At 44.3% G+C, this 25,951-nt stretch overlaps 1 protein-coding gene across 1 annotated transcript; it reads right to left on the reverse strand.

Moving 5' to 3' along the window:
- Window positions 1-292: 292 nt before the first annotated feature.
- LOC310934081 (protein jagged-1b-like) lies at window positions 293-25,951 on the reverse strand. The gene is made up of 26 exons (XM_083897712.1): window positions 25,673-25,951; window positions 25,212-25,517; window positions 19,606-19,657; window positions 16,478-16,735; window positions 15,999-16,059; window positions 13,549-13,679; window positions 13,327-13,446; window positions 10,890-11,003; window positions 10,688-10,801; window positions 10,476-10,589; window positions 9,967-10,013; window positions 9,314-9,487; window positions 8,719-8,869; window positions 7,660-7,824; window positions 7,426-7,539; window positions 7,174-7,287; window positions 6,915-7,028; window positions 6,342-6,458; window positions 5,613-5,640; window positions 5,103-5,188; window positions 4,403-4,516; window positions 4,201-4,310; window positions 2,846-3,085; window positions 2,180-2,311; window positions 1,769-1,910; window positions 293-1,243 (listed from the first exon to the last, which is right to left on the reverse strand). Exons 1-26 carry the CDS (start codon window positions 25,727-25,729, stop codon window positions 768-770), a joined length of 3,651 nt encoding a protein of 1,216 aa, XP_083753838.1. The 5' UTR covers window positions 25,730-25,951; the 3' UTR covers window positions 293-767.

Genomic DNA, 25,951 nt, shown 5'->3' on the forward strand with positions numbered 1-25,951 from the left:
AAAAAAAACATTAAGTCACTGAAAGAAATGGTAGGCTTCCATAGCTATCAAAACCTTCGAACTAGACATAAATAAAAAGGAATGATATCTTAAGGCTCTTGATTATTAAGTTAATAAATCAAATATACACAATGATTAATAAAAAAAATTTACATATCTACACGTTCTAAATCGACATAAATTCTTCATATTGGCAGCAACTGCTGACACTGAACCTTTCCCTCCCCATCCCACCCCAAAAATAAAAATAAATAATAAAGTTGATTTTTTTTTTTTCATTTGACAGTTGCTGAAGTCTAAAGCTGAAAAGGCACTTTCTCCAAATGGAACTAGAAAGAATTTAAAACACAAACAAAAAAAAAATTATTTGCTCTAGTGTTGAACACGTCGGGTAGTTTTTAGTCATTGTACAACAATTACACCAGGAGCCCCTTCCATGTGTCCACAAAATAATAATAATAATAATAATAATAATAATAATAATAAAAAGACGACAAATGAAATGCATAGGAAGATACTTTTGCAACTAGTTCTACCATGAAATGTATACCAGTGCCTTGTGTTTCCAGCCAACCAAAGCAACCGTCACTGCCAGTGTAAGCCAGCTTGTCAAAACTTAAATTAACACGGGGAATATCTGAAAATACTGTGGGGTCACGACTGACATGAGAGTTTACAAAGCAATCACGCCAAAGAGCTCCCCCTGTTTCACCCACCACTGGGGTGTGAAGGCATAAGGCTTGGTTGCACAGCAACACAGCTGTCTGCTATACAATGTAGTCCATCCTGTTTATGCTGTTGGCTGTCTCCAAGTCTCTGTTGTCCTGTTTATTAGTCCAATTAGGGTGTTTGCATGTGGAGTTGGGATTAGAAATGGGCGTCTTCTCATCCCTCTCCACCAGTGTGTATGCTGGCTGTTTGGCAAAGCGGCCCTTCTGCAAGTGCCTCTCCTTGTCATCCTCGTCCCCCTCAGGGTTGTTTGTCCTAATTTTGGCAATGAGGGAGTTCTTGTTTTCGTAGTCTTTGATGGCCACTGTGAGGCCCACATGCTTCTCTATAGGGTTCTTGATTTGGTTAAGCTGCTCCCGCACGTTATTGGTCGTGTTGTCCTCGGAGACGGCGGACGAGGTGCCGTTGTGGTTGCTCTGCTTCCGCCGACGGCGCACGCACCACAGCAAAATGGAGACCAGCACAAGGACCCAGATGACAATGAAGATGGAGCTGAGGAGGGGCACAAGGTAATCTGGCGGAAGGGGAAAACCGAGTTAAAACGAGTTAATAGACATATTGTAGTACTATTATCAGACTGGATAGATCACTAGAATGCATTTGCCAGTGCGACCTAACATCTGAGCCCTGAACAGAAGAGAGGGCTGCTTCTATTTGGCTATGGCAGCAGTCTGCTGTCACCATGTTGATAAATGGTAGACACATGCGGGAGGGAGTCTTACTACAACTTCAGCCAGTCGCTGTACGAGCCATGTCGCCGAAAAGCTCTAATCTTTTCCATTGGAATCCTGGCTACGTTCTTTTTATGCTCAATTACAACTGCCATATGATGCCCCAGTTGTGTGGGAAGGGAATTATTTTTCTTACGTGCACATTTTTTTTTCTTTGGTGCATTGTTGTCATATTAAGGGCTTGGCTTCATCTCATCCGATCTTTTCAAATAAGGAAAACAAAAACAATCCTCCACCCATTTCTACAAGTGTGTGCAAGCCTGGAAAACTGCGAAAGCAACAAGCAAGAGTTTGGATGTGGTTCATACCAGTTTTGCTGGGACTTGGCATGCGCACCTCTGCAATGGCAGAGATTACGGTGTTGTTCCCATTGTGTTTGCTAACCAAGTCGATTATCCTGTCTGTGATCTCTTTAATGGGGCTCCGGTCCAAGCGATGGTCTCCTGTAGACTACAAGTGCCAGAAAGAAAGTGACGTTAGAAATCTGTTGGCTCAGGTCGACATTCCATCTTGCCTGCCACTGATTGGTGTTTACATGTTGTCAAACCGATGAAATAAAACAATTAAAGCTAAGTCCATACTCCATTAGCGCATGTCTTATTGCTGCTAGAAAGCATGCTGCAGGCTATAAATCAACAATGCTTTTTTTTTTTTTTTTTGAGTGGGTTATTAGCAGCCCGCTAACACGTGGCAGTGTGGGAGTGGGAGAGGGTACTTACGATGCAGACGTGGATCTCATTGCTGGCTGAGAATGAGGGGTCACAAGTTATGGACACAGAATGCTCCAAGGAGAAATTCTTCACAACATACAAGTGCCTCAGCTGCTTGCACACTTCCTCCACAGTCAAGGCCTAGATATGACGAAGAAATAAAGCAAACCTTAGTGCTCATGAAAAAGCAGAGAAACAAGAGAAACACTCAACAGCTCGGCCTGGATCTGGCAGTAGTTTTATGCTATCAGTTTGGGATCAGCCTTATTTACATTAAAGACCACATGCTTATTAAGCTTGTTACTATATGTTGCAATGCTTGTAAACACAACTGGCAAGTAATAATCCTGTCGCCAATGGTCCTATTCATATCAAATCCATTACATCCTTAAATTAAACTTGCAGCGTGGTTACGAGAACCAAAGACCAAAACTTGGATGTAGACAGGACAGAGATTAAAATATATATATTTTTTTCTGCCTGAAGAACATTTTAATACATGACTAAATTGAGTTATGTGCAAAAAAATAAAAAAAATTTGCCCAAAAGGGATGATTGAGCTCTTATGAAAACCTGATCTTTCATGGTTTGCTGCTCCTATTCATTTCAGTGTGGTGGCATGAAAAATGACCCTTTAATTTAACGGCTCCTTCCCTGGTGCCTAGGTAAACTCACTCGAGGCATGATCTCCTTGTTGAAGGTGAAGGTGATGTTGGCGCAGCTGTTGTCCTGGTAACTGGAGCTGGGGTGGCATTTGATGGTTGGTGGGGGAGGGTTGGAGGGCCAGCACTCTCCCAAGTCGTGACAGGGCTTCACAAAGCAGTGGCCCTCTCTGATGGGGATGCAGCTCTGACCTAAGGGACAGCTACCTTGACCTTTGGCACCCAGTGTGCATGACAAAGGGCCGCACCACATCTGGATAGAAAAACATGACGATGCGTTGAGATTATATCACAAACTTTTCCCAATCTATGGAGCAAACATTGACGCGTCTGTGTCTGTAAACCCATAAAGATTGAAGCCAATATGCATTACATTAAACTTCGTTTGTCCGGACATTTGGAGCCACATTTTTTGCATTTAAAACCGAAAACTTCACTGGCACCAAATGAAATGTGTCTGCAACGCTGAATGCCAAGGATTCAATACCCAGCCCTTACACAGGCTGTAAACTGTAATGGAATCTGTGACACCAGATTTTCCCAGTCAAGGCTTTTAGCAGCTTTGTATTTGTATCGTTTATCCATGCTACGTCAGGGAATTTGTGCGTATAATCTACGTCAAACACGCAATCTAGGCAGATCCCACAGATACAGTACTGTGCAGAAGTCCTCATCCAGAAAATACAGGAAACATGTATACAGTTTAAAAAAAAAAAAAATTCCCCCAGAAAAAAGCTTCTACAGGAAATACTGTCAAGTATGTAACGTGACCTACCCTTACACTTACACAATACCATAATTGAAACGCGTAGAACTGGACTGGAACCTGGAAAAGCTCTGCTGTGAAAAAGGTCTATCACGCCATGTTTGTTCAAGACATGCTTGAACATTACATAGAAACGTTGAGTTAAGCTCATTGACATTTTGCCAATATACCTATAAGACCAACTTTCAACATAAAAACAACAAAACTGGTGGTGCCCTGAGACCTTTGCACAGTGCTGTAACCGTATTCCATAATCAGACTGTGTTTACCGTTGTAGCCTAAACCTCACAGAGATAATTTTTCGCCCAATGATGCATTTTCTTCCTGGGGGAGCCACGTGTGAGACACCATTGCCGTAGGTTAAACGACCATGATAATAATAGCACCACTTCAGGCCTCCGCTGTATATCAACAAATGACTCGTGATACCCGTTTCTAACCGTGCCATTGTGTTTCTTTTCAAAACAAATGGCATCATACCTGAGATCACTGAAGACAGTGGAGGCTACAACGCCATAAAACCCATGTAGCTCTTTTGCCATTTATTACATTTCTTTTTCCACAGCAATTCTGGCAACTTCAACAGTGAGCTGAAGACATACCTTTGTGCACACGACTTTCCCATTGGAACAGTGGCAGGTGTTGCAGTCTTCATCCCATTTGACTCCGTCTGCGGTGATGTGTCCATTAAGAGAGCAAGGTTTTCTGGTGACTGTGATCAATATAAAGACAGTGTTAGACATATGGAGTAAAACAGTGTCTTTGTCACATGGATTTGTCCCTCATCATCACACGAGGACTCACTTTCTTGACAGTGGGGCCCGCTCCTATCTGCAGAACACAGGCAGCGATACCCGTTGATCTCATCCACACAAGTGGAGCCAAAGGCACATGGGGATGACTGGCACTCATTTATATCTGTCAGGAGGAAAGCGAGGGGTAAGCAATGGCTCCTTCACGATGACCGCAGCCAGACGGCACACACAAATATTGAGTTAAGCAGTCGGCACACAAATCTAATTCCCATGCTAAATTCACTAAGGTCATGTGTTGTTTGAACAGTGCATCCACATACGCGTCAATTAATAAAAACAAGCAAACATGCTTTAAATCAGCTCTGGACATTTTTGCCCAAAGCAGCGTTAATAAAAGCAGCATCATTAGCAGGTACTCAGGAACTAAAGGCAGGACACGGCAGAACAAAGGGTTTGCAAAGGGAAAGAATGTGGCCATCTGAAAGCCTTTAAGAGGGAAAACACTCTGTGTAATCAGTGTCAGAGAGCATGGCTGATTTGCCGTTGGCCTGCTAAGCTGGTTTCCCCCAGGGGACAGCAGCAGGGCCTGCAGAGGTGACACCAAAACAGCTTGGCCTGGCCTGCAGCCCAACGCACAGATAATTGGCCCGACTAGACCCTCCATTTGGAGCGACTGGAACAATCTTACAACTCATGGCTCCTGCTCTAACAGGGATCAGGGAGGAGTGGGAGGCAGGGTTAATACTCACTGATCCGACAGTCTGGACCCGCGAAGCCTGGGGCGCACTCACAGCGGTACCAGTTATCCCCGTCCACACAGGTTCCACTGTTGTAGCTGCAAAAAGAAGAGGCGTGCAGTGAGACTCCCGAGTTCGTATCTCAGGATAACCCCAGGCTTCCACAATGACGTATATTCATGCCTCGTTTCATATCAAAACAATTTTAGACAGCACTCTTCTCACCAGTCAAAACATAATATGCTTTCTCCAAAACAATTAAGGTAATCAAACTGGTTTATGGGTTGGTTTTATTGGACAAGTGTGCATGCACTTGGGAGTGAACTCCCATGTTGTGTGTGTGGTTGAAAAAGAGTTGCGTCTGGGAGTTCACAGTAAAGGGTTAGCTGACTGCATCCCAGGAATGACAAGAAAGGGTGTATGCTTGGTTCTCAGAAAAGAGACGGTGAGAAAGAAAAGCCTGCAGGTGAGAAACTATGACACATACAGTATAAGTCTGTTTAAGAGTCTAAATCCACTTACCATGGGTGGGGACTGCAGTCGTTGGTATCTGAATGAGAGAAAAAAATGGAGAAGACAGAAAATAGTGAGTGTGTTGTTTTTTTTTGCTCACTCCCTCTTCAGCAGTGAATGCTAATGGCACGTGATGACAAAGATCTGCACATCTGAGGCTGCATGTGCACGTGCATGTTTGGCTGGTCAGGCCTCAAATGACAACACTGCCTTATTAACAACTCTATAAACTGAGATCCAGCCCCCCCCCCACCCCACCCCACCCCTTCGCCCTCATTGCTGCCACCTACAGCACCCACACACCCAGCTTCCTCTCCTCTGCAAACGTAGAATTTAGGTTTTTGGAGAACACGCATACAAGGCAGGGATTCCAGGGAAATGGAGGAGGTCTGCAGAACAAGCAGACATGTCACTCTTTGGACAAGAATGCAAGGACGAGAAAGTGTGGGTGTGTGTTGCATTAGGCGAAGGGGGAGAGAGAGAGAGACACATCTGTCTCCACTTTACTGAGCCCCTTTCTCCCTCCTCCTTTCTATTCTCATGGCTAACAAAGGAGACGAAAAAGATAAAAAAAAAAGAATAATAAAAAAAAGGTACAGATCAAGGGAGGATGAGAGTCAGATTTAATCAAATGCAGGACTTCACCTCTGCACCGAGTAGCAAGAGGTTTATCATCATTTAATAGCAATAAATGTCAACAGTTATCCCGTCCACCGTTCTCTCTTTAAAAGCACTTACTCTGGGTGCACGTGGGACCTTCCCAGCCTTCCTTGCAGACGCAGGTGAATGACTCCCCAGTCACGACACATGTACCTCCATTCTCACATGGGTTAGGAAGACAACTTGAATTCTTGGCTGAGACAGAAAAGAAAGAAGAAAGAAGAATTCAGCTGTTGTCAGTGAATTTTTCCCTGCCAACTTAACAGGGGATTATCGGTGCAATCATAAACCTTTAAAAGGAGCAAGACTGCTGCTGCTGCTTTGGCCCTTTTAAAGTTGGATTTCCTATTTTCTCTAAGGAAATGTGCATTCCATGACTTTGAAGTGTATTGTCAGTGCAATCTGGGATTTTAAGCAGATATCTGTCAGCGCTCACAGCGGAGGAGAAATGGGCGAGGAGGGAGATGGGAAGAAAAGGAGCGTTGACAGAGTGAAGGGATAAAAACTGTTTGTTGACCTTACGCATCTGACAGTGCTGATTAATATCTGAGACGAGACGGAGCTCTCCCACAAAGCAATCATCATCTGTGTGTGCTTGTGTGTGTGTGTGTGTCCAGTGTGTGATGAAACACCTAACCGAACGTGACTCACCTATGTTGCACGTCGTACCCTCCCATCCTGGCGAGCACTTGCACTGGAACGTATCTCCCTCATCGTGGCAGGTGCCACCATTGTTGCACGTGGCTTCATCGCACTGACTCTCACCTGAAAAGGGAGCATTTGCATCTTAGAAAACACGAGATTGGGCAATTATATACAGCCATAAGCACATACCATCAGCCTGCACAGACAGACTACATGGGTGTGGAAAAACAAAAAAGCAACAAAAAAAAAAAAAAAGGACTCTTACGGGAGTGGCACGTCTTTCCCTTCCAGCCATTCTTACACTCGCAAAAAAAGTCAGTCACCAGGTCTCGACATGTCCCTCCATTATGACAGGGGTTGGTGCTGCAGTCATCTATATCTAGTGGATACATTGGACAAGAGCGTGATTTATGTGCAGCACATCAAACAGGGTGTTTATGTTGAAACACGGATTTAACAGTCCCAAAAGGAGACTCAAGGTTTGCTTTGACACCACAAAACAACCACTCCTACTCACTGATTTCACAGTGGTCGCCCTCCCAGCCGTCGCCACAGATGCACTGGTACACGCTGACTTTGTCAATGCAAGTGCCTCCGTTGTGGCACGGGTTACTCTCACAGTCGTTAATGTCTGATATTGTTAAAAAGAATGTGGAGAAGAGAGGAGGGGGAAAAAAAAACATTTAGATTGAGGCACTTTTTTTTTTTTTTTTGATATATTGCGATACTGATACTGCGTGTGAAAACATACTCTCGTGACAGTAGGTGCCTCTGAAGCCCTCCTGGCATTCACAGCTAAACTGTCCTCCAGCCTGACTCCGGCAACGGCCATGAGGTCCGCACACATTTGACGAAATGTAACGCTCTCCTCCTGGTGTGCTGTTGGACGCCACTGCGACCGTGCAGCTGTCGATCACTGCAAATATAGACCCACTGTTAGATAGTGAAACAACTGGCAAAGCCTGTTCTGACCTACACTTGTTCCTAATCATAAAAAAGCTGTTTGTGCCTTCCAGGTGAAATGGAAACGTTTTTTTTTTTGGCCTACCACTGGCATTCAAGTAATGTATACAACCATCAACTGGTCAATGTTATAAGAAGTACACTTAAGGAGACACAACGACAAATGACCAGTACAAGAAAATTCACACTGCTTGCAATATGCCATTACTCTTTTAGAAACAGTTTAGCTTCGTCTTTGTCACTCAGCACCATAATACCCTCCCTTTCCCCCCCCCCCCCCGCCTGATCAGATTCAGAGCCTCGGGTGAGTTTTCTGCCCTGTAATCAATGAATTCTTGCCAAGGGCAGAGAGAATCTCACTGTCTGGTATCTGACTCTGTGGTTGGTCCACTCACTCAATTACACATGCACACACAGAGAAGAAAAAAAGTGCAAATTCACTGAAAAGGGAAAAAAAAAAAGAAAAAAAGCGAGTTAGCCCACCAAGTCGTTATGAAGAACACACACAGTGCTATCAGCCTTTTGCCAGTTTTTCAGTGAAATCAGAGGAGGGGATAATCATGGGAAAAGCTGCACTGAGAAGATGGAGGGGGCAGTCGTCAAGGAATCGACTTCCAAAAACACTGCTCACCTTGGCCAGGAAACTTCAGTGAGCAAAACTTGAACATAAGTACTGCCCTCATGGGGAAAATATGGGCATACTGCTCAGACAAAATGACGATGACCTGGCCTTATTCAGCAATTTACTGAAATGTGCTGAAGGCACCACTTTTCAGAAACATTTTGGGGGAAAAAAAAGTCAAAGAGCAAAAAAAAAGCTGGTGGTTATTGCCTGCAGGAGACGTACCTTTGCATGTGGTGGTGCGACAGTGGTCTTTAAGGTGAGAGCAATTTTTGCCCTCGTAGTCCTCTGAGCAAGCACAGTAGTAGTCAGTGGCCAGGTTGAAGCAGGCCGCTCCGTTCTGACATGGGTTGGGCAAGCAGTAATCGATATCCAGCTAGGGTAGAAAGATATTGAATAGAGAGCTATGAACCTGATAGCTGACATAGTTTCTGCTACACTAAACAGAGTCTAAACCCACAGCATCCTCCCTACAGGCTGTGCCAGGAAATAACACACGCACTGTGCTTTGAGGAAGGGGAAAAACAAGGCAGAGACATAGGAGCCGTCCTCCGAGTCTGGGCTTCAGCACTGAGGAATGTATCCCGCTGTAGCCAGGAGCAGCTTCAACAAAGCACTCCCTTTTAAGAAGGACTGTGGAACAACAGCCATTTAAAAGGGTGGGGCAGGAAACCTTTACAACGAACCCGAAGATGCAGCAATGTTGGCAGAATTTTTTTTTTTTGCAGGGTTGAGGGCTAAAGATACAAAATGATAGCTGGGAGGATGCATGTATGTGGGCTTAATTGTGTGTGAGATGGCGGTGGGAGTCGCGTCTCACCTGGCAGAGATTTCCTGAGAAGCCAGCCAGACACAGGCACTGGAATCCGTTGACTTCGTCCTGACAACGGCCGCCGTTCAGACACGGCGAGCTAGCGCACTCGTCGAGGTCTCTCTCGCAGTGCTCGCCAGCAAAGCCGGGGGGGCACACGCAGCGATACCCGTTTACCAAGTCCTGAAATACAGAGAGCGGTTTACCTCATGCGACCAAGTATTTAATAAACGGTTCCGACAGGGTGGGGTCTGAATAACAATAACTGTCAATCCAGTAAACAGGATGAAGAGCGAGGCCGATGGGGGTGTTTTGCGGGAGACGGGGGCTCCGCATTTCTTTCAACACATTTCCCTGGCACTGGCTCAACACATTAATGTTTACGGTAATCTAATCTAGTTTGGTCAAGGAACTTGTGTCCCTCCCTGAGAAACCCTCATAACTTACTCCCCTCAGATTTGATTTCAGAGAGGAATTCCACAATAATTCCTCCGACTGTTTGGAGAGAACAGTTAACTGCAGCTATTTATAAAACCACTGAACATTTCCCAGGCTTCAACAAAAAAAAGTTGGAAAAAAAATGACATAAAACAAACAAACAAACTGGCAAATGACACTGTGACATTAGATAGAGCTGGTCGTTTTTGTGACCCAATACATACCTTACAAGTTCCCCCATTCTGGCACTGGTCCTTGCAGTCGTTTATATCTGCACAAGAAAACAAATCGACGGATTAATTCTGGACAGCTTGACTAAATAGCCTGTCTTTAAAAAACAAGTCTGCGCTTTATGTTTCCCATGCTAGGGGCCTTTAAAAACATTGTTGGAGCAAGAGCTCCAGAGTGCTCTGCAAGAGCTGGATAATGTGGCTGCAGAATCAGTGCAACATGGAGTATTGAGCAATCCTGTCTGCTGCCAATTGAAACTACTCCTGGGATTGTTTTGAGCCACTTTTAATCACCACAGTCTTGGCCACACAAAAGGTAATAATAATACATCAGCTTCATAGGGCAGGGGAAAGCCTGCGCTCATCCAACTGCTTGCTTTATGTTTTTCATAAAGCTTTAATTCAGGCTCTTCTGAATGGATAGGAAAAGAAATAAAGAAAACAGAGCAGTAGCTGGACAGGTGTCCCCATTCCACAGCTGCTGCCGACAGCCTTCAACTCACTGATGTCACAGTTCTGCCCCATCCAGCCAGGGAGACATTCGCAGAAGTATCCGCCAATCAGGTTGCGGCACGAGTTGGCATTGACACAGGGCTTGCTATCACATTCATTGGCATCTAGAGAGGAGGGGGGGGGGGGAAGAGAGAGTGGGTTAGGGGCAGTTGCATGTGCAGCTGACAGACGTGAAGTGTTGGAAAGAGCTCAGGTGGCTCACCTATCAAACAAGTCTTTCCTGTCCACTGTGAGGGACAGTGGCATTTGTAACCGTTGACCAGGTCCTGGCAGGTACCTCCGTGGTTACAGGGGTTTGGAGAGCAGTCGTCAACATCTGTGTAAGAGAATCACATTATGGTTGTCAAAAACAATTATCCCCGATGGCTGTACTGACATTAAAATGGGTGCAGGCCGAGTCTTACTAATAGTGCAGGAGGGGCCGCTCCAGCCGAGCGCACAGTGACATTCATAGCCTTGACTGGTTTCTGAACAGCTCCCTCCATTAGAGCATGGATTGGACAGACAGGCATGTTCCGCTGGGAAGAGAAAGACAATTTTAAAAATAGGTCACACACACACCCCTATGAGTAATATTAAGGAAAAGTTCACCCCTTTTTGTATTTAAAGGTGCATTATCTAATAAATCTAAAGCAACTGGCCATAAAATCCTCCTAATATGTCACAGAGACTCAGGAATAATGTTCATATAACAAACTGAACTCACCAACAACAACAGTACATCCAAAATATTTGCATTTAAAAAAATATTTTGCAGTCTGCAAATCATGTTTATGTATTGAAAGCACGGTTTGGCATGTGGCGCCAACTACCGCCGTCTACCAATCATTGCAGTCAGTAGAGTCTCAGCTGCCGAGCAACCACGGGTTGCCAGTTACGTCAGAAAACGAAACCTAAAAGACCTCAGTATTTTGAATTTGAATGTAGTAACCGTTTTTGGCCACATTCTTACATATGGCACCTTTAAGAAACATTCACCATACGAAAGAAACCATTTTTTTAATCAATATAACACAAAGGACAGTTCAAAACTTTTGCAAGGGTTAGTCGCTTGTCTGTCCATGGAGAATTTTGAAACCACTTACTAAAACAACTTGTTTCTTCAAATTCCACTCAAGAGCACAACTTCATCTTTGACTAGCTGACATTTTATCCCGATAATAATCAATATTGGCCGATTACATTTTGGCCATGTTGCCAAGTCCTACTTCACTCACCCCTGGAAAACCTCTCACTCTCCTGCTAGGTCCACTTTGTCAGTAGAAGACACCCAGGCTTGGACTTCTTCCCTCATCCATCATCTATCCCCCCCCCCCCCCCCCCCTCCTCCTCATCCACTGCCCCCCAAAGGCTGCTTAAAATTCCCCAATCTCACTCGCAGTACCCGCCCAGCAGACCAAACCACCAGGAAATCATCTTTCATGCTAAGTTGACCCGACCAATGCACCGTGACTTCCCTCTGACTCCCCGCCATTCTTCTTCTGAGGAGGCACAAGATGAGAGAGTGGCGGGAGAGAGCGCGGGAGAGAGAGAGTGGGTTGTGGGGGGCGGGGGGGTTTGTAGTGTTGTGAAGCTTAGCACTGGAGTTCCTCCTCTATGGATGAGTTAAGGATGAGTAGGTCCCAAATAAATAAAAAATTAATAATTCACTCTGGGGATAAGTAAGCCATTGGAAGTGATCAGTGCATGGTTCTTGCTTTGCTGTTGGGAGGAGGGAGGGGAGAGGCTCTAGCGCTGAGGCCTCTGTGTTACTATGTCCCGACGCATCCACTGGTCTGCAGACCTCCTGTTACGAAGGGCACCGTTTCCTGACATCTCTGCAGTTAAGCTGTCATCACCCGGCGAGGCTCAGATTTAATGAGGAAGAAACCATCATCTCCATGGTAAGTGTTCGCAGCAGCTGAACCTTAGCACCACACCCATATGTCTAGAGTGTCTGAAGAGTGAGGGGACGGCCAGCCACTGAAGTTCAGACCGGTGGATTACCTGACTTGGGGGCCACTCACGCTGGAGTGGAGACCAATTATTGCCAAGTTACCACCTCCTCTGATTACAAACTGAGGGAACCTCTGACCTTTTGTCTAGAAACTCAGCGAGCCCACGACCTTCCCTCTTATTACAACTGCGAGCACAACTTTTTAAGCCCCTAGGATCAAATATTTTAGGCAAACCAGAGCATCTTACATTTAGAATAAAAAAAAGATGGCCATCTAGATCAGATTTACTTTGTTTAATATTGCACTCGCACAACTTTGGGGCCTCACAATGAACAAAGAACAGTCACAATCGTAGCAGCAGACGAGATGGGTTGAGCTCATTGGATCCCATAACATGATAGCCTCCATACCAGACCTTAAATACATGGCTAATGCAAGTACCTTTCAAACTACAAACTCTATAACTTAACTGGTAAATATTTAAAGTCGGAGATAACACCATTGCCATCATCAAGTCCATTTACTTTCAAGCTCCGGTTGTCCCAATGAAAACAATAACAAAAGACCTAGTTTGATGAGGCTTTGAAGCAACATGGGGTCATGGGAATTGTTTTGTTGTCTAGTTTGGTTCCCCTGTGCATGTTTACTTTACAGGGGGAACTTGAAGAATATGAAGGAAATGACAATGGGAAGTTGTCATTAATTGGTGTTAAATAAGCACAATAAAATGAGAAAAAAAAGAAAAGAAAAAAAAACGACTAGTACTGATGCTTCATAGGGGGTTTGACCCAGAAGTTAGGGTTAGCAGAGATAATGCGGGCAAAGCAGATGACGTCTTTAAAGGCAACCAAAATGAAACCATTAGTTAGTAGATTTTAGATATCTTAGCATATCAGATGCTCACCTCTCTGACAGTTGGCACCAGAGTAACCTTCAGCACACGTACACTGGTACTTGTCAGGCCCCGTGTTGATACACGTTCCTCCGTTCAAGCATGGCTGGTGAGTGCCACAGTAGTTCAGATCTGAAAAAAAAAAGGAGTGTTCCACCACAACTTTAGTTAGTTTTGGCACAAATGTACACGCATGTACAGCTACTGCAACTGACAGGAGAGAAAGATAATAACCTTTATCACAAAGATGACCGCCCCAGTTGGTGTCGCATAGGCACTGCCAGGGCTCCACACAAGTGCCGTGCACACATCCTGGGTGAGGGATGCATTTGTCACAATACTGGCCCTGCCAGCCATAAAGGCACCTGCAAGAAACACAGAGAGCGACGCCATCAGCCTCAGAAGTATATATATATATATATTCAACAATATAAATCACAATTTAACTTTCTTTAATTGTAATGTAGCAGAGGTTCAGCGTATAATTATGTTTATACACTGCACAACTAGACATATTCGTTGTTTTCTGCCCATAAAAAATTATAAAACCACGATTTCTGGGTATGTCTTGTTAATACAGTTTGGACTAATTTGAAAATGTTTATATATATCATAAATCAGCCAACACACACACACACACACAGTGAACATTCATAATGAACTATTAAAATGAGGTCAGAGCGGCGCAAATGTCTCATTATGTTGTTTCCAACTCCTTAAAAAGAAGAGCGATATTCGATAATTTGAATTTAATGAAGTACGAATCGGCATATATAACATGGTGCTGTAAAAAACGAAACAAAGAGGCAGTATTCTCACTCTCACAACACTGAGCTGCGTCTTAAAAGACCACTAATAAATCTCCAGAAGCGGGGAGTTTACGCAAGACCTTTTCAACAATACTTGGGGACGAGGAAACTGAGCAGTATTTAGCATTCTACCAAACTGAAAAAACAAAACAAAAAAAAACTAAATTACAGTTCCAATGGGACCTTTAGCATGGCTAACAGCATGCGGCCAGACGCTCTCTTTAACAACACTGCCTGTGGCTTGGCAGTAGTGACATCTTTGCAGAGATTCCAGCCCTCTTTGCTGTTACATTGCTGCTCATCCTTTTTCCCATGAGTTGCTGCGCCCCAAGGCCGAGGTGGGGAACACTGCCTGCTGACCACTGAAATGTCCAGGTACATAATTATACTGATAATGTTGCCCTTTTTCTTCCCAGGCTTCGTAATTAAGACAAGCAATCCAGCCCGACTGATAAGCCTGCTCTTTAAAAGGTGGTGAAGTGGTGATGGAGTTGCTGCTGTGGAGCCAAGTGACAGGAAACAACGCATCCCTCTGGGGGAGCAGTGCACTGATTAGCCCCAAGAAACGGATGGACTGTAAAAATAAACGCGGTGGTTAAGTAAACCTCAGTCTATGATTAAAAGGGCTATTCTTAAAAGTGTGCTAATCCTCTCCATGAGAAGCAGAGCAGGATTCCTCAGCAAGGTCCCAAATCATTTACAGTGATTACAAGGCCAAATTGTTAGAGAATGCGACATCACATTGTGCATTACCGCTGATGCACCGAAGATTATGACCTTTGATTTAAAAACAAACCTCTTTAGGAGTCTGTAGATTGTGACAAAGCAGTTTTCTATTGAGGTGATCTTCATTATTACGGCCATTGAAACAATGAAATGTAAGGATGTAATTAAAAAGAAAGAGCCCTAGCAACAAGAAAATCCCAGAGAGCATAATTAGTCGCGGTTCTGTTGACATAAAATCAGTGACAAGGCGGCTGCTCTAGCCTGCAGCCAATACTGCAATGTACTGCTGTTGTCTGACGCTGTTGAACACCTCAATGATGGGAAACAACGAACTGACTACAACAGACGCAGAGCTCGCTTGGACAGTTTGTTGGCAGGCAAACTGCATATAAACACTCCAACCCAGATCTTCAAATATAGCCACACCTGTGCAGAGACAAAGGCAATTCAACCTCTTGTTCTGCCAGTGGCCTCACAAGCACATTCAAGAAACCCGATGATGTCAAAAGCTTGGGAAAAACAACAAAGATTGTGCACAAAATGAACAAGCCCGATCATCCCTGTGCTTGATTCACGGCCAAATCAGACAAGAAAGCAACCAATGCGTGAGCTGTGGGAAGACACGGGTACTGCAGGGCCTCCTCCAGGATGAGGTTGATATTCAACTGTGACTGCACACAATGCCCAAGCTCTGATATCCATCTGTGCCTGGCTTTTCCTCTGGCTGTATGCACAAACAGCATTAGGAAGCCATTAGCTACACAAACAATACACTTTAAGGCACATGCGAATGTTACAGGCGATCTGACTGATAACACTTGCAGGGAAACATAAAGGCTGCTTTTTCCAACATGGAGCGTTCGGCAGTTGAGACACTCCTTTCTCCGGTCAAAAGCTCCGTGAGAGATTTACAAGTAGCTTAGGCTAAATTTCTCTTAGAGCCTGGACGGTGATAAGTCTCTTGACCAGAAAACCAAACACATACAAGCACACATCCACGCCATGATAGAACTGGTGTTTTGACACATTCCCTACATACTAACTGAATGATTCGCACCGCAGACTTGTTTGGCATTTCCCATGATACAAAAGCAGTAAATTCATTGACACCAGACTCATAAATCATACAGAGCAGCCTCGGTCACTTACTTGCATCCACCTGGCTCCTTACATGATCCATGTTCAGTGCTGCAGCCTTGTCGACATATAGCTATAAGACAAAGAAGTTTTCTTCATGGTAACTCAATTCTATCGCTGTTCCATTCAATACTTGTTTTGATTGTACTGGCAAATATAATAATTATTGTTATTATCCTCTGATATTTGGGTCTGAGAATAAATACAGTTATCAGCAAATAAACAAGTTGGCCCTGCTTATCTAGACGGTAAAACATTGGAAAAAAAACTACATGACGATACATGTTTTTCAGAGTCATACAGTCAATGAAAAATGCTTTATTTGAAAAGGCTTTGGGAACTCCAAAAACAAAGTCTTAAATTTGACGGAAACCGCACAAGAGACAGTGTGTCAGCATGATTCACAGCTTGCAGACCGACTGAGAGTCATTCATACTCATACGTACTAATCAGACTGTCTCAAGCCGATCACTGATCTCAGCAAGGCTCACCTGTGTTGCAGTCAGGTCCAGACCAGCCTTCCAGACAGGTCTTATTTCCATTGTAGTCACACGTGTAATGTCCAAAGAACTCATCTCGTGGCCGACAAAACTTGTTGCAGCCGAATCCGTAGTAGTGCTCGTCACAAGTGACCCGGATCTGGTACTCGAACTGGGCCACAGGGCCATTGTGAGTCAACTTCTGCCAATGCGGGCTGGGGTTGATCATGCCAGAATGTGAGGCTTTCTCTATTAATTTTCCATCTGCACCTAAAACACGAGGAGTCACACAATTAGCCACATGACAGCAAGGGAAAGGGAAATAAATTTAAAAAGAACGCAAAACAAAAACAGTGCACTGTGCATTTGGGAGTTGCAGTGTTCTCCATGATGATACAGCGGGAACCCAAAAATGCTCCAAAAATTCTGACTCAAATTGCAGAAGAGCTATGAGATAGCACATTACTTATAATTAAAAGCAGCCATGTGTGCCGAGGAGGAAGAAAAGTACAAGGAGGAAATGCAGAAAAAAGCAATAGACTGCCTGTAATGAGCATGCTTAACGGCTTTTTTTCTCACGCTCCTTCTCCAGCTCTCCCTGGATAGTTTCTGATTCTCAGGTTTACAGCTAGAGGATATTACTGGTCTTAGATGCAGCCTTTTGCATCTGCTCAGGCGAGGACAGAACCACAGTCACCATAAATTATAGAGTTGAGGACACCAATGCCACAGTTACTGCTGGGAAGTCTGCCAGTGTGCCATCAGCACTTTCTTTCAGGCAGCTTTTTCTCACATACATTCTTGCGAGTAATCGAAAAAAAAAAAAAAAAAATCTTGAGTCAACTCTTTTACACAGACTTGCACACAAGTATCCCCATGCACACTTCAGACGGGGAAGCAAAGGCCTAGCTTGATGTTGTGATTGTGCAACGCTCGGGGAGACTCGCAAACAGAAAACAAACTTATTTTCATGTCAAACACGAAAGAGGTCATGGCTCTGTCAAACGACCAAGGACTGACCTGAGGACCAGGGGCCACACGGAGCTTCACAGCACACTCTCACTTAGCAAACACACTCTGCCCAACCTCCAGACACTAAACTGTACACATACGTACAAAAACCACACACACTAACACCACTCATTCACCCACACACGCAGCACTCTACTACTTGATATCTAAATCTTCCACCTGGGAGAGAATGAAAAATGTGTCACCGCAGTTATTTACTGCGCTCACATGAGCAAGAGGTGGCTGACCGTTGGGTGAGTCGCTCCTCTGTGTAGTATGATGCAATACAATTCAGTGGGAGGGGTGGCGTGCTGCCCTTTATTTACTGTGCTGTGGGTGTATGTAACAGGGATCGGGGGGGTGTAGTGAAATCACAGTGCCTGGTAACATTTCTCAGTGGTCTGGGATCCAGGACTTTGCTGTGTGGCATTTCTCTACCGACTGCCGGCCTGCAGTGTCAGGAGTAACACCCTCTTGCTACCTGCTGCCTGGCTCGCAGTTAAACATAAATCTGAGCAGCTTGACACAACTTAAAAAGGTCATAGTTGACCGTCAAAATAGTTGGATAGGAAAAAAAAAATCTTACTTTAAAAGCTGTATATAGTGATCCATTTTGGTGAACACAGGAGAAACACTGATTAAGTACTTTTTGTCAATATCTGTGATTAAAAAAATAAAGTTAGTATATAATTAAAACAAAGCTTTTTAATTCATTAGGAGTCTAAGAAAAAACTTTTTCAAATGACTAAATTTGAGAATTGTCACAACACACATATGAAACTAACGGAGCTGTGAACTCGCCTAGTGGAGCTCCGAGGGGCTTAACCAGCACCGACTGTGTACATTCAGGGGGCTTTTCACACCAGTGCCCTAATAGGTCTCTGGGGAGCGGCAAATACAGCAGAAAAGGCCGAAACCTCCTTGACGTCGAACAGACCTGCATAAACAAGCTCTCCCTCGATATCATCACGCTGTTGCCAATCATAGCGCCAGCCAGCAGGAACCCCTAGGCACATTTATTGGCAGAAACCGAACCTGGCAGCCCCAAATTTACATTCAGCATGTAACCACCATGTTCTTCCCACATTCCGGGGTAAGAACAGCCAAAGTCTTTAAAAAAAAAAAAAAAAAGTGTTGTACTACACATGCTCTGCGCTTAGACCGCAGCCCATCTGAGCCACAGATAAGTTTAATCTCCAGGGGCAGCATAGCTCAGAGGCGTCAGCCCCCCCATACTTCTAGGCCCGCTGGCTGGTTGCAGTGCTGAGCAGTGCTGGGCGGCCGGATGAACTCTGTGTTTCACGCCTCAGTGACAGTGAGACAGTGTGACCCTGACCCTTGCTGGCAGCACCTGCCATCAGTCATTGGCCAAATGAAAACATTTTCATAGTCCTTTACCTCGCCACATTTCCTTCTCCCCGTCTGACCCCCCACATCACCCCACCTCTCCCCCATCTGCCCTGCCCCCACTTCTTCTTAGCAACCGAACAGTGCAGTTGAATAAAGTAGGCATTTACACAATATTCTACAGATACATGAATAGCAAAATGTCATACCAGCGTGACACGGTTCACATTATACGAAGGAGAAGAACACGACACGGAAAAAACAAAGAGCAACAATGGAGGACATCCAGCAGTAAGAGTTCTTTAGTCCTGGCATGTGGCTGTTTATCACACGAAGAAGACAAGCTTTGTTTGAGGCTGCATGGGAAAACACTTTTGTTTTGCCTGTTCAGCACACGCAAGTGATGATTCGCTCTTGACGAATCAACGGACTGCAGTGTTTCTGGCTACGTCCCCTTTAGGAGCCGGACCACAGTGATTGGCATCCCCAAAACTGTGTTGATCAATTTTGGGAACATTTGACTATGGAAATGCAAATAACTGCATAGCATACCAAACTGAACCAAACTCCGCTGCTTGGTGGAAAGCTGGGTTTTACAGGCACCTGCCAACACACTGTCTTAACACAGACACACACCACCGGCGGAAGGCAGAATAAACTTCCTATGTGACCCTCAACACAACTTTATTCCAGATGCTGCCTTAAGGGAAAAGGGGAGAGACAGAAAAGCAAGGAGAAGGGGGGGGGGGGAGAAAAAGGACAATGCTATATCCAATACTCACCACTGGTTTCATTGTTTAAGTCCAAGGCTTCCACTATCAACGTGTAGGACCTCTGCAGAAGACAAGACAGAGATACAAGAAATGTGAGCCAAGAGTAAACCACAGTATCACATAATAAATGTTTTGTTTGACAGCCCTTTGTTTGTTAGCAACCATGCAAATGAACTACAGGGGAATCTAGAGCAGGTCTACACTTAAAATGATCACAGACGTATATCACTCTATCAACCATAAACAGTCATGTTTGATGATAAATAAGCACCATTACATGTGCATTAAACCTCAGAGAAAGTTAAATCTCTCTCTCAACTCGTTTGTTTACAATGAGAGCAGGTACAGCAGCTGGTTACTTATAACACTGGTCTAGTCGCTCTCTTTATAAGAGGGTAAGATTGTGGTGAGGCAGCAATTAGGATGACAGTAACCTGGGCTGTGGTGTATTCTAGCTGGACACCCACCAAGCTGGAGGATGACTGATGCACACAAACTGCAAGCCTAAAAGAGCTGGCCTACAAAGGTCTCAAAGAAATGACTAGAAAAAGTCAAAATAAAAAAAAAGAAAGGGATACTACATCATACAATGCCAGCAACATGTCTTCATCTCAACCACGTAACCTTGCGATCCTTAGAATAAGCTTTTTCCCCCCCAAAAAAACAGTTTTCCACATGTTTAGAAAAATGTGGTGAGTTAAGTCAGTGGACAATTTCCAGTGTTCTCCAAAAGCACATAATAGGTTTTGTTTTGCAATGTATACAGGATTTTCAATTTCATGCCTCAAACCTCTAACCAAACGATATGAAGGCAAGACACAAAAAGAAGCGCGTGTAATGACTGTTGAGGCAAAACAAATTTGTAGGACAGGAAAGAGGATGAGTGGTGATATTACTGAATGAGTCCTACACTCTGGAAGGCTGGAAGGCCCTTCTTGATTTCAGCACTCCCAAAAAAATGCTTTGTCTGATCCAGGGTCTTTAGCACTCACACCGATATCAGCTTACACATTCACTGTGCCCTGTGCCACAGTCATGAGGGAGCAAACAATGTGTCGGGGAGCAGGCACGACAGGGTCAGAGAAAAAGTACACAATTGTGAAAAGTCCAATCCACTTACAGTGTCCAAGCATCCACTAGAAACAGCTACATGTTACATTCACACACGCTTGCCTCCTAGCAGCGCTGCTTGGAGGCATTTCAGTAATTCTGCAGTGCTGCTATGTTTCTCTTAGTGGTGATGACTTCATGGTAAACAAAGCCGCTCAAAAGGAAAACCCCTGTTCACTTCCCACCAAAAGAATGAAAAGGGTATGACTCACGCCTGAAGTCTTTTTTTTTTTCATGGCTTCACCTTGTTTTCTCAGCTATTCAACTTTCCATCTTTCCTTGAGGTACCCGTCTCATCCCGTGCCAGTATTTTACTGCAATCAGGGCAGCTATTATTTGAAATTCAGCGCTCATCAGCTACACACACACAGCGTATTCTGATTCACAATTGTCTGCAATCACCGACAAAGAGCTTGGCTATGAGTCAGTAGTAATGTGATCCTTCATCATCTCTCACTACAATCCAAACTATATCTAGTAACATTAACTCCAAGAACTACTGTCCTTTGGCTTCTCTTTAAGCAAGGAGCGGTTTCATGCGAATGTTTTTCCCAAACTTGTGCAACAGCTGAATATGGCCAACTTCATGTCCACAAAGACATGAAGTCTTGGGTTTGGTGGAAATTTGTTTGAAAAGGTCACCCAAAAATACATACATACATAGGAGTATTTTCGGGGTTGAGCTCATCCTAAAAACAGGAACTCAAATGCAACATCACAGTGAATACATGAAGTTAAGATATCTCCATTTCTTCAAATGTGTAAATTAGTCATCACTGCAACATCAGATTGACGTCTATGTGACCAACATGGTCTTACATTAGAATTTGTAATCGTCTCGTCACCCTTCAGTGACCTCTCAAAACAACCCAAACTTTTTTGGATATTATCAGTGGGTAATGTATCAGTTACATTAGGACAAACAACACCAACACATCTTTACACTGTGTCAAGGACTGAGGGATTTAAAAAAATACAAGTATTAAATCACTCTTTGCTGTACTATTATGCACCGTTTTCCAAAACTAAGATTGTTTTAGCACACTTTCTGTATCGCTGTATCAACAGCATAAGAAGTCAAATCTCATAATTACTCAATGCAACAAGTAGCCTGACCATTAGTCAGATGCTTAGTTCCAGACCAAATAACTGCTCCCAGAAAGTGAGATACTGCCCGACTCCTCATTCACTAACAGCCCATAACTCCACACTGGTTATCAGCTTGTAACCGTCTGCCACTGCCAGGTTCACTTTTCCCAGGCTCCCAGCTGACTCACAAGTTCTCTTTGAACTACAGAGCACTCTCTCTCTCCCTCCCTACACGCACACACACACACGCTCTCGCATATACACACACACACACACACACACCTCCAAGAGCAACAAGTGTGGCCATATGTCTTCTTATCTTTCCTGGCCAAGTTACACTGTCCAACAGACAAGCAACATAAGCGATAAAGATCATTCCAGTTCGAATCGCAGTGACTTGCCAAAGAACACTACTGAATCCTCTCTGTAGGGGAATTTTACCAACACACACACACACACACACACGCACTCACACACACACACGCACACGCACACACACACACACACACACACAGGCGCAGCTCTTGACGGAAAACTGAGCCATCTATTCAAACAGGCAAAAGTCAAAGGTCTAAATAAAGGCACGGCACAACAGATTAGACCAGTCTTGGCCTCCACTCTGCACAGAGGAAATGTAAACAGTCTAGTCAAAGGGATGTTGACCTTATGTATCAGTTTTCCTGAATCAATCACTTCAAAAGCCTCAAGCTGGGATGTCCCCAATGATCGGGACAGTCAAGTTTGCCTTTAATGCAAAACTCGGGCATAAAAAGACAAAAAAAAACAACAACAACCTTCAAGTCACCGAGTTCATCGATGGGCTGGACAATGAGACTTAGAGACGATTAAACAGCTTACTGAATATTTTAGTATAAAATCATCGATCAGCCTATTACACAAGTGAACCTCACCCAGATTTTAAACACGCAACCTTTGCAAACAAAAACAAGAGACACGGTAAACACATAGTGAGACAGGGCAAACGAGATCAAAATATGAACCTGTGAGGCTGGGACCAGGAAATAAAAGCGCATGAAGCGTACAACAAAACATGCAAAGAGCCGTTTGTGTATTTTAAAAAGGTCAACCATTCGTAAAGAGAACAAAAGCACAGGTGATCTTAATCAGCAGTATTATTAGCGCACGATGTCACTTTCCCAAACTATTGATAAGCAGTGTAAGATTAGAACCCATTATATCACGTAACAAATGAGAAAAAGTCTTTAATACAGTAGAGGAGTGAAAGAAACAACCAAAAAATGCACAACAAAACAGTATTACTGCAGAAACCATCAGCTGGATCAGTTCTCAGAGCCATAATCAAAGGCATATTTAACTCAAAAGAGAGGGCCAATATTTAAAGCTGAGCAGATTAATGGTACAAATTAAATAATGGCCTAATCCAGTAAACAGGTCTTCTCTTTTCTTTTATAGGTGTAAAATGAACACAGTTTGGCCCCCGAGAGCTAACTTCATCACTGCTGAGCCCACAACTGTTTCCTTTCGCTTTGCTCTACACTGAAATCCAGCTGCACAGCCTCTATTATGCGCCGTAATCCTCACTGTAGTCACCGACGGCAACAGCATTGTCCGCCCGCGTGAAACACCGCGACGACCTGGGCAGCTGGAAGCTCACGCTTCTCTGCAGAAAATGCACGCAAAAGACTCCGCGCATGGCTCTAAAACACAGATGTGCTGATGTATAAAGATGCCCAGCAGCCAGCGTTCAGCTGGACGCCTCTTGCCCTAGCTGATCTAAGCACATGTGTGTGTAGCCTCATTAAGTGCAGCGGTTACTGTGGGTGGCAAGGTTAAAGCGATGAAATGCCTGGGGTCCAACCGAGCGTGACTTAAACAAAGCCCTTGGCCTGGACAAGAGGCCAACTTCATGCAGCTCACAAGAGAGGATGGTGGGGGGGGGGGCTTTATGAACTCAACAGAGGGAGTACCCAACAACCCAGTTTGCACCACACTGCCATCTGTCCACAACAGCCAATCAACGTGATATCATACCTAACCTGACAATTGTTAATGTGTGCTGAAGTAAAGCAGTTCAAGTGAACTGGAAATGGTACCAGCTTTTCTTTCACTGTCAACAACTTCTGTTGTTGGGACTGATTTTCAACCAGTAAGATGAAACTAATCTGGCTCCAAGCATTCATGCCAGTTTGGTGTTGCCATAGCGTAACATAAACAGAAACCTTTGTTTTTTTAAAAAAAAGAAAAAAAGGTGTGAGGTGCCAATGTCTAAGTGGATAGCAAATAATAAAAAAAAAACAGTGCATATCATATTGCATGCTATCCTGCTGGGAAAAATTGCTTTGAGGTCATCGGGGAAAAAAAACACAAAGCTAAAATCATCTTCTCTGCCCTAAAGGTATCACGCAAGGACGGTACAACGTGACAGGAAACTGCACGTGATCTCCCCACGTCTTTCGCTCATTCTGGCTGTTCGATTGCCTTCTCTGCACAAGAAACTCCATCAAGATTCGAGGTAAAAATAGCCTTGATGTAATTGGACACACACACATACACATACCAGCAGACTGTGCCTTTCACCCATCCAGGCACAGTGGAGGGGTTTGTGGGCCAAAACTGTGGGGCCAGTCAGTCTGTGTGTGTGTGTGTGTGTGTGCACCCTCCTGCTTTTTCTTTTTTTTTTTTTTTTGGAAAAACGTTCTCTGACATGACAAATCATATCTCTCACAGAGCTACAATGCTTCCACGGGCCTGTCAGCCTCATGTATTTACACTCTGAAGAAGAGCTGACACTTGAGGAAACCAGAAAGTGGGTTTTTTCACCCCCGGAGTTACTGCACTGAAGCAACATGAGCAGAAAACAGAGAAGGAGAAATCTAGGGAGAACGCAACTCATCCAACTTTTTTCAGGCCAGGAGGAAAACACTTATAAAGAAGTATCAAGTAGCAGCCAAAGCATGTTTGTTTTATATATAAAGGGGAGTGCACAACATGGATCTCTTTCTGAAATATGATTTGATTTGTAGTCACACAGATTGGTTTTGGTGGTTTAAATTCGCTGGGGCTCTCTGAAAAACCATGGTTTTATGATTAACAAAAACATAATCATAAAAACATCATTTAAGGCATAATAGTTTGTCAGTCTGGGCCTGAGGGAGAAAAAGACCTGCAGCTGGTTAATTGGCGCAGATAATGAGGAGAGACCAGGGGGTCCTTTCTCAAAGGGAGCTACAAAAAAAAAAAAAAAAAATCAAAAGAGAAGCCCGTTCTTTGCTTGTTGTGCTTTCTGAAAACGACTTGACAGACAGTAATTGCGCAGAATTGCCGTGAAAACAGACATTCTCTCTCTCTCTGTTATTTTCCTTTTGGGGGAAAAGCGCGTCTGGACGCATAGACAGTTTTTCTTTTTGTTTTTTGTTTTAATTCTCCTCACTCACCGGCCAGGCAAAGCTGAAGGGCAAAACTATCCTGGATTTGTCATTCCTGACAGAGCTCTTGAAAGAAAATGTATTCCCTCCGAGGACAGGCGTAGATCCCACTCCGAAGCTGCAGGGCCCTGCAGCGGAAACTCTCGACTGGTATTCCTTCAGGCAAACTTTAAAAAACGTATCGCACTCGTCCCGCGTGCACTTTCTATCCGCCGTGTTCCGTGTGCCGTCGCAACACATGCCGTTCAGCAGCTCTCCGTTCACATTGTGCATCGATAAGAGTTGCAACTCGAATTGTCCAGATCCCTCTGACACCTGTTGGGAGACACGAGAGTGAATGCCACGGGAAAACTCGGAGCGCCCATTGTTTCACATTGTTTGCTGCTCATCTCTCGGGGGTTTATGCACAAAACAGCTGTGGATGTTACACATTTGGATGGAATAACGCGACAATTCAAAAAAGCACGTACCTTGACAAGAAAGCAGAGTAAAAAGGCAGCAACCACCGAGCCCCGTCTCAAAATCATGCCTGCTGTTGCCACTCGTTTGTACTAGTTGTCTGGCCGACACACGGCACCAGAGCTCTCCTCTGGTTTGAACATGCACGAGTGGGGAACACGACTTTTTCTGGTCAGCGAAGCACAGGTTCACGGCACATAGGAAGACTCTTCCCGGTGTTGTCCCTCGGCTTCTCCGCGCGTCCTCTTTGCCCCCGTTTCCACTTTGTTGGTGAGGAAAGTTTTACACAG

This window comes from Microchirus variegatus, assembly GCF_963457635.1.
Source record: "Microchirus variegatus genome assembly, chromosome: 11".
Lineage (NCBI taxonomy): Eukaryota > Metazoa > Chordata > Actinopteri > Pleuronectiformes > Soleidae > Microchirus > Microchirus variegatus.